At 33.7% G+C, this 9,942-nt stretch overlaps 1 protein-coding gene across 1 annotated transcript; it reads left to right on the forward strand.

Annotated features, from left to right (window-relative positions):
* Window positions 1-612: 612 nt before the first annotated feature.
* Window positions 613-9,585, forward strand: slc2a15b (solute carrier family 2 member 15b). The gene is made up of 12 exons (XM_042716415.1): window positions 613-835; window positions 3,144-3,242; window positions 3,541-3,701; window positions 3,822-3,946; window positions 4,205-4,350; window positions 4,531-4,663; window positions 6,375-6,562; window positions 6,658-6,768; window positions 7,009-7,110; window positions 7,572-7,647; window positions 7,955-8,082; window positions 8,636-9,585. The coding sequence occupies exons 1-12, from the start codon at window positions 791-793 to the stop codon at window positions 8,888-8,890; spliced, it is 1,569 nt and encodes a 522-aa protein (XP_042572349.1). The 5' UTR covers window positions 613-790; the 3' UTR covers window positions 8,891-9,585.
* The last annotated feature ends 357 nt before the right edge of the window (window positions 9,586-9,942 follow it).

The following is a 9,942-nucleotide window of genomic DNA, read 5'->3' on the forward strand; positions in this document are numbered from 1 at the left end:
TAACTAATGTTTTAAGGCTTGCAGTGAAGTTTCACATGAGTGCTTGAACAGCAGTGATGATCTGCACATTAAGACATTTACAAATGTAAAATTTTCCAATTCAGTTACAGCATGATGTGTAGATTTCAGAGTTTACTGACCATGATGAGATGCTGGGAATACATGGGATCAGGAGGTTCAATCCCATCACTCTGTCGTCATCATGATGCGTAACCCTGGTATCTGTCATCTGTATGTAGAACATAGAGACATTAACAGCACAATGAATCACTGGTTTTCTCTTTTCTGGTTGCACTTAACCTATAGACTAAAAAGATAATAGACTACAACATTAGACTATGACTAAATGCACAAACAGTTCACTAAATGTTTATTTACAACTCAGAAGTATATAGCCTATATATTTCCTCAACGTCATCATCTTGACATTACACACACACATTTTGTGTTAAGCATGACAAGCAAGTGTTCACTCGCGCAGTGAAAATCCAGTTAATTTGAACAAAGTGTTAAATCACGAGGGTTGTTAACATGTGACAGTGTCAGTCTCACATTTTGACCTTTTAAAATGGTTAGAAATGCTTGTAGGAGGAACTTCATTTGACAGCAAGCAGTGGTTGGTTGAACGTCATACACTCTTCCTCCTCCTTGTTAAATGTGCAGAATTCAGTCTTTATTCAGTCAAAAATAGCCTGGACTGGAATGCCGGTGGTATAACGTTTTAAGGAAAAAACAATACCCGCTCTCATTCCAATTTTAACCAGAGAGCCAATTTCTTTGGTGCTCATAGATGGCAGAAGAGGTTTTGATAGAACCTAATGGGAAAAGTAGAGGGGTAAGTAGGCCTAATTTATTTTGCATATTAAGATTTTATAATAATAATAATATGTGTTTAATGAATTCTTTCATTTTTGATGCAACCAAGAGTTTTGAGAAGGAGAAAATATTCGAAAATTATAAAACATGATGGTTCCTCTAAATGAAAAGGCTATCACAATTCATGTTGTGCATATGTTAAATTCTTGTTTACAGAGACAATTTGGCTTTATAATGAAATCATCTCTTTTTTGGTTCTAAGAATGTCTTTTATTTCTATTTTGTTCTTGTAATTGTCTGTAAATCTGCAATTTAACTTGTAATCTCTTTAAATGCACAACTAATCTAAACTTAATTCATTGTATTTATTTAGCTATTTATTTATAGCATATTTCCAAACGAAAAACTATGTTTTTCTTAATAATAAAATAATAACACCACCAAACAATCATCAAGAATAACACAACAACCACCTTTTTTTTCTCACACTTCTGTGAAGGAAGCCCAGCAACGCAGCAATATTACAACGTTTCTTACAGTTCCTATAAATTCATTTTTAATCCTTATATGCTCAAAGGCAGCGGGCCTAAGTATATTTTATTTTGGATTTTTCCCAGACAAACATTAAATAACATGTCACATTTTTCATGCATCTTCAAGCTTTAGGGCCATGTTTATAAATGCAAAGCATTTTTAGTAAGCAGCTGTCTAGCTAAAGGCAACTCTCTTGGAGAGACAGCAAATGGCAGCAAGATCTTAGAAAATAACATGAATAGCACATCTTTTAGGCAGAAAAAGAAAATGTTTATCATTAAATGTGCTGTCATTGTACATTAGCACTAAACAGCATGGGTCACATTAAAAAAAAATAATAACAAAAATTGGCATGACCTTTCCCATTCATTTTCTGTGAGGGGATTAGAAAAAAAAAATTAAATAAAGAAAAACCAAAACAACTTGAGATATAAATCACAACATTACAACCTTTGATTTAAAGGGGGAAAAAAGAAAGAAAATTACTTACTTAAGAATTACGAATGAATGATGTAATCACATTTTAAATGACTGTACAATGACATGTCATTGATCCTGAGCTCTTCGTAGGCCTGTTTTGAAAGGTTTCCACATTGTTGTGTAATTTCTTTATATGAAGAATAAAATGTTGTTTTTACTTCTTTACTGCATCTTGTGAACATCTTGTGCCTGTTGCAGAGAAAGCTCTCTTTCTGAGAGCCCTGTGTTCTCTTTCTGTGGTCCTACCCATAAAATTTTGAGTAAATTTAAGCTCTGACCCTGTTTATAGGTTTTTACTGTAATTTTACTGTTTTTATTAATTATTTTAAATAGTTGCTTTTTCAGAATACTTTTGAGAATATTATATCAGTCTCCAACTATGCATTATTAATTCATTGTACAATATATATAAAAGAAAGTTAAGATGGTTTGTGAAATCTAACAAAGGAATTACTGTTTATTTCTATTTTTGCTCTTTTTACACATTACTTATTCACAATTGACAATCTCTCCCTTCGTACTTTGAGTTCTACACTTCTTCTCAACTGAGAGTTTTTTATTTTTTATTTTTTTTTTTTCATTTAACTGCTTTCCACCTTTTGCAGGTTATGATAGTGATTTTGTGCATGTGCAGGGTAATTATTGTAACTCAGTTTGCCTGTGCAGTGAACACTCATGCCAGATCTAGTCATGGTTCACTTGCATGCTAATGCAGTCACATGCTGAATGGATCAGCGCCAGTGTCTAATACTTTAGACTCAGTTTACGGTTTATAAACAATATAACATTTGTGCTTAAAGTGTGATTTTGTACTCCAGAGAATTTTTTTTTACTTTATTGTGCATGTTGCTTGCAGTGTGTATCGAATCAAATATTTCTATAATCTACTCATTCTTTCTATATACAGTGGTGTCGCTATAGGATTCTGGGCCCTTAGCACAAATTTGTGTTTGATCTTAGCCTGGCTTGCTCCAGGATATCAATGTTGGCCCTCTAAGCCTCTGGGACCTATGCACACAGTTCCCCTTTTTCCCCTGATCACGATGTCCTGGTGCCTATATAAGCAGCAGTATTGAACACCCAAAGCTACTTATAAACCTGATTAATGATTAAAGAAAAGTCTGTTCATATCCATATAGTTTTTTAAGCCAAAACAGCTTCCTTATAAAAGCAGCTTTGTGTTAGAGACAATGTAATAATGTGATTTATCTAAGTGCCCGACATATTATGAAAAGTTTACATCCAAAAACAAAGGATGTATGTTATTATAAATGGCTACCTGACTCATGGTTGTCTATAACTTGTTTCTCCAGCATCTAACCTCATCCCTGTTGGCGGTAGCGTTCCTCTCTTCCTTTGGGAGCTCTATGCTGTATGGTTATAACCTGGCTGTTGTTAATTCTCCTGCGGAGGTGAGTGACACCACAAACACAATTTTTCACATAGCGTCACATAAGTCTTTTGTTTTTATGCAGCTGGATTGAATGACCTACTTGGTGATTCAATCCAGATGATACAAACTCATCTACATATTAGCTAGTCTGAGGGTGAGTACATTTTCATTTTGGGGCGAACTATTCCTTTAAGTGTGTGATTTAAGTTAGTTAAAAATCTTTGGATAATTGATTCTCATATTGCTGCCTAACATATATTATAACTGTTTAAGCATGGCTGGTAATGTCCATTCATGTCCATTTGTTCTTCACACAGTACATAAAGGACTTTTATAACCAAACCATTGTGAGGCGGAATGGGTCAGGAGTGGATAAAGAGACTCTCACACTTCTTTATTCCGTCACTGTGTCTATATTTGCCATTGGGGGCCTGGTGGGCTCTCTCACGGTGGGAATGCAAGTTACCAGATTTGGGAGGTATGCAGTATGCAGCTTATACTTGTTTTTCCCCATTAAACTTAATACAAATACTCATTGAATCAGCTGGCCAAAGTTCAATAGCTACTTGAATGCTTTGTGCATCTTTCTAATTTGTAGGAGAGGGACACTGGTGCACAGCACAGTTCTGGTGTTTATCGCCGGAGTGCTGATGGGCTTCAGCCGATTATGTGGATCTCCAGAGATGATCATCATTGGGCGCTTCATTATAGGGATACACTCAGGTTATTAGTTTAATTTAATATGGAAGGCCTTAAATGCCAAAATGACTCACCATGTCATTTTCATAACATGACTTTCTTTCTTCCTTTTATATTTTTTGTGGGACAAAAACAGCAGAATACATTTAACAATTTTAGTGTAATCCTATCTTTCTTAAATATGTACACAGCAATTTGTCTACTTATATTGAATTTTAATTTTCTCCTTTGAATTTACTGAGCTGCTGTGCTGATATGTGCTTCTCTGTTGTGTTTCTGCAGGGATTTCTCTCAGCGTAGTGCCCATGTATCTGGGAGAAATTGCTCCAAAGAATCTGCGGGGCTTCCTAGGACTCGTGCCCAGTATCTTCATCTGCATAGGAGTGTTTATCGCTCAGATTTTGGGACTCCATGAGATCTTGGGCAAGGTGGTTCCCCTTTATTTTATTTAATAACATTAGATTAGACAGTCTTTCTCTGTTATAAACATCACAGATTGATATATTTTTAACATTTGTTGTGGCAATATGTTTTAAACAGATCTGTTTCTGCTTTACTTTCAGTCTTGTTAAGTCTTCTTATCATTATTATTTGGTTGTTCCACACAGGAAGAGCACTGGCCTCTGTTCCTCTCTCTAGTTGTGGTGCCTACATTCATACAACTCATGCTGTTGCCATGGTTCCCAGAGAGTCCGAGATATCTGTTGATGGAAAAGCGGAACATTCATGCCACTATCACAGGTAAAGATTTATATTTAAAAGAACAGTTCACCCAAAAAAATCATGCCGCTCCAAATCCATATTACAGTCTTTCTTAAGTGGAACACGAAAGGTGATTTTTTTTTTCTTCAAAAATACCCTAAAGATTATTAGTGAATAGCAAAATTTTGCTTCACATAGAGCAATTGCGTAACTTCAGAAGACTTAATAAACTGCGCTTATATAAATTGCATGGACTATTATACTGTTCTGGTGCTTTTGTTCTCTGAAAGCCTTTTATTATTCATTGTAATTGTATGGAAAAGAGTGACCACTGAATTATCTGGTGTGTAAACCCTATAAAAAAGTAATATGTTTAAAATACATTTATTTCATGCTAAGTATAGTTTGAATCTATTAACATATTTACCGACACATATAAACACTGATATTACTGATATAAACATTTTAATGAAACTTTATTTGGAGTACTACTTGTGCACAATGCAAAAAATGTGTTTTAATGTCACTACTGATGAGGACTGTATGCTCTTTGAAAAAAGTGAATCAAATAAAGTTTATCTTTAGTTGGGCTTCAACACTACTTCTGCTCAATTAAAGTGCATTAAGAACAAAATTAGTTGTTCCAATTTAGCAGACTTCACGTATACCAGTTTAGTATACCAAAAATACAATTGCAAAATATTTTTATTAAGTACAGAAATATGTAAATGTATTTGTAATATATGAGCATAGTATATTTATTTTTCACAAGGGACGTTTGAAATTCTTCTGAATGTTCACTGCTTCAGGTTGATTGAATTGTGTTGGAGGGATTAGTGGCCAGACCGGCAGACTCTGATAAGCTGTTTTTGTTCGTACTTTGATCTCAGGCTTCAGAAGCCGTCAATACAAAGGCCCATCGGTCATACAGCAGCTACCAGGCAGGAGAACTCACTGACTGCAGCAAAGAATGTGAGACAGGATTAGAGGAGAGTAGCAGAAACATTAAATCATTTCAATACAGAATCATATTTGTGTGATTTAAATGTAAGCACATGTAGTTCTTGAAGGATGGCTAGATGAATGAAATAATTAATTAAACATTAACATATCTCAGATAACTAGCTCAGAGAACCACGGCTCAGAGAACAACCCCAAATCTGTATGCTTACACAAGGACAAGACACACAACACATGAATGTCAGGATCCTGTCACCAAACTAAGAATAAAATCAATGAAGGTGACAGGATCCTGACACTGTTGTTTTGCTTTAAAACCATCTGCATTGTGAAGGACACTATTTTCATAAAATTGACTACTTTTATTGTCTTTGAAAAATGGTTATAGTGTACTGCCAAATTTACTGACAAACATTTATGGCATTTCTATTGAAACTTTTATGTCATGTATTTAAATATATTTGTAATTACACATTTGTCATAATGAAGTTTCAATTTAGTACATTTAAAATACTAACTTTAAATGTTATATCGAATAACACTAAATGTAAAATTATAATCAAGTACTTCGCATGTACTTTAGTCTGTTCAAAACATGACAATAAATGTGCATTAAAGCACAACAAAAGAATATTCAAATGATTTCAAATGTACTTTTAATTAAAACATTATTAAAAAGGGGAACTTCTTAAAATTGTAGAGGTACCAGAGTATTCTGCTGTTTTGACGTGATCTGATATAATCTGATAAAATTATACAATGATGTTCAGATTCTGATTCCTCTTTGCAGCACTGAAGTGGTATCGTCCCAAATCTAACATCCAAGCTGAGCTGGAGGAGATGCAGGAAGAGCAGCGCTCTTTGTCCTCAGTAGAGACTGTCTCAGTATTGCAGCTCTTCAGGGATCCGTCTGTTCGCTGGCAGCTTGTTACAGTCCTTGTGGTCAATGCTGGCATGCAGCTGTCTGGAATTGATGCGGTGTGTGTTTATGCTTTTAGCAGTGAAAACTGGTTATGATGAACATAAAATGGCTATAATGTTATTTGAGATAATAAAATGGTTTTAATTTCTAGATTTGGTTCTACACCAATGCCATCTTTGAGAATGCGGGTATTCCTGCTCATCAGATTCAGTACACAACCGTGGGCACTGGAGCCATAGAGGTCATCGCTGGACTCATAGGGGTGAGAACACAAAGCCATACCTTAAATACTGGGAAACTATGTTTCATTGTCTCCTGCAATTGTGATTCTTGTGTGCATATGTTTAGGTTGCTTCTGTGCAGCAGTAAAAACTCAGTATAAACACACAATATGACTGCAGGTCTATGCTGAGTAAAAATGCTCTAGAATGGCAAATATAGATGTCTCCTAAGTAGCGGTGTGAGTAATTCATAATCTTTTAATTGTCTTGATGTTGTCCAGTGCTTTACTATTGAGCGTGTGGGTAGGAGGCCCCTGATGATTGGTGGCTTCAGCTTTATGGGTGTGTGCTGCGCTGGTATCACTTTCTCCCTACTGCTACAGGTAAATATGAACATCATGTTTACTTGCTAATTATGAACATATTTACTCACTCTTAATCACTTCAAGAATATTTTATATATATATATATATATATATATATATATATATATATATATATATATATATATATATTAATCATGATTAATCGCATCCAAAACAAGTTTTTGTTTACATAACATATGTGTGCGTACTGTGTATATTTTTTATGTATATTTTGAAAATATTTACATGTATTTACATGTATATATGTATATTCATATAATTTATATTATTTATAAATATATTTAATGTATAAACATATCTATAGCCTACATAATAAATATACACCTTACACACACATTATGTAAACAAAAACTTTTATTTTGAATGCGGTTAATCACGATGAATAGTTTGACAGCACTAAAAAGGGGGCAGTAAGATTTTCAATAAACAGTGATCTCTGGTTGTTTTGTCTGTATTAGGCTCACGTGTCCTTCATGCGGTATGTCAGCGTGGCCTGTGTGGTCGGAATCATCGCAGGATTCTGCATTGGTCCTGGTGAGGATCTCACTTAACAGGAATTTATCTCAGCCTTCACCGATATCATACTCTTAAATGTTGCCCTCTATATTTGTAACGGTCTAGCAAAATAGGTCATATTCATGAAATGATGTTAACAGAATTACTCATTTTAAAACGAAGCCAAGGTTTATTTGATAGACTAGTGCCACCTGCTGGTAAAATAGCATTTTTTCTACAGTGTATGCTACAAAACTTATCATATAGCAGTGTTGCTTTTTTAAATTAATTAAAATACATCATATTAATATGACTTTAATGCTGTTATGTGTTTGTTCCTGGACAGCTGGTGTCCCGTTTCTGATGACAGGAGAGCTCTTTAAACAATCCCATCGATCTTCTGCCTACATTGTAGGAGGATTTTTCAACTGGATATCAAACTTCACCGTGGGATTTGTCTTTCCATTCCTTCAGGTAAGTCTGTTTTTAAAAATACACCATACACACCTTTTATAAAATGTCTAAAAAAAAATACAAAAAAACATAATTTCACAAAACAAAAATGACAAAACATATATAGAATAGAATGTTTAAATATATATATATATATATATATATATATATATATATATGTGTGTGTGTGTGTGTGTGTGTGTGTGTGTGTGTGTGTTTTTAATAAAGTTGCATATATAAATAAAATATAATTATATTGTTGACATATATGATTGCTACATTTAATACCTTATAGCAATCATCATATACTGTAGATATTATTAACATAAGTAAATACAGTATACACATTTTTATGGAGATTTTAGGTTTGTTATAAACTTACATCTTTATCTATGAAAATTATATATCGCCCTATAGGTATCGTATATGATAATATCACTCTTTATATAGGGCCATATTTGTCATATGTTACATTTCCATACGTGTTTAACTGCAAATGATATTGTCAGCATACTAATTGTTTATTTTCACATTAAATTGGACTTTTAATGTCAGATTTTCATTGAATTTTCAGATGTCCGCTGGTGCGTTCTGTTATCTGGTGTTCTGTGGTGTGTGTGTGGGGGTGGCAGCCTACGTTTTCTTCATCATCCCTGAAACAAAGAACAAAACCTTTGTGGAGATCAGTCAGATGTTCGCTTCAAGAAATGCTTGTGAAACTGAAAACCAGCCGCTGGGACTCACTGATCAACTCGGGCTCAAAAAAATGAATGGGTATGGTGCACTGGTGCCTGGAGATGTGGACAAAATGGACAGGACCGAGAAATAGTGGTGAAGAAAGAGGGAAGTATTGTTTGTATGCTGTGTTCTGGTGCTACAAACCACTCTTCTGTGCACTGCGAGAATGTGATGTTTTCCTGAATTATTTTGTCATTAGATCCACCCTTAAACTAGCCCATAGCCTACTATGGCGCTTTTATTTCCAAGTCTTCTGAAGCCATACAATAGTTTGTGTAATGAACAACTAAAAATAGAGCTTATGCACTAGTTGGAAATCAACAACACTTCATATTATTGCTCAACTAGTAACAAAATGTCAAATCTATACAATAGATGCTAAGTTTTGAGAATTTTAAAACTTTTTATAATGTCATTAATTGCATTTTTCCCCAGAAAGATTGAATCACATTCAAATTGGAACTTCCTGAGAGCTTCAGTTTTGTTTTGTTCCTCACACAAAGCTTTTGTAGGCCTTCAGAAGTCTAAGTATATAGAACACATGTCATGGACTACAGTACAGTTAAAAGATTTGGGGTTGGTAAGATTATTATGTTTTTGATAGAAGTCTCTTCTGCTCACCAAGGATGGATTAAAATAAAGTAAAAACAGTAATATTGTTAAATATTATTGAAATTTGAAATAATTGTTTTCTATTGTAAAATGTAGTTTATGGTGGAAATTAGAATTTTCAGCTGAACTACTGCAGTCTTCAGTGTCACATGATCCTTCAAAAATCATTCTAATATGCTGATTTGCTGCTCAAGATTTTATATTATATATATATATATATATATATATATATATATATATATATATATATATATATATATATATATATATATATATATACATACATATAAATATATTATCAATGTTGATTGATAACTATTTAATGAATAGTTCAAAAGAACAGCATTTATTTGAAATTGAACTAACTGAACTAATTTCTTTCACAAAAAAAAAAAAACCAACAAAAAAAAAAACCAACCTAGTTGACTCCAAATATTTGAACAGTAGTGTACTTTTGTAGTATAGAAAATGATAGTCTTTTTTTTATCATAACCTCAGGTTGCATTGCAGGTAAACTGTTCTTGTTCTGCA

Source organism: Cyprinus carpio, chromosome B1 (assembly GCF_018340385.1).
Source record: "Cyprinus carpio isolate SPL01 chromosome B1, ASM1834038v1, whole genome shotgun sequence".
Lineage (NCBI taxonomy): Eukaryota > Metazoa > Chordata > Actinopteri > Cypriniformes > Cyprinidae > Cyprinus > Cyprinus carpio.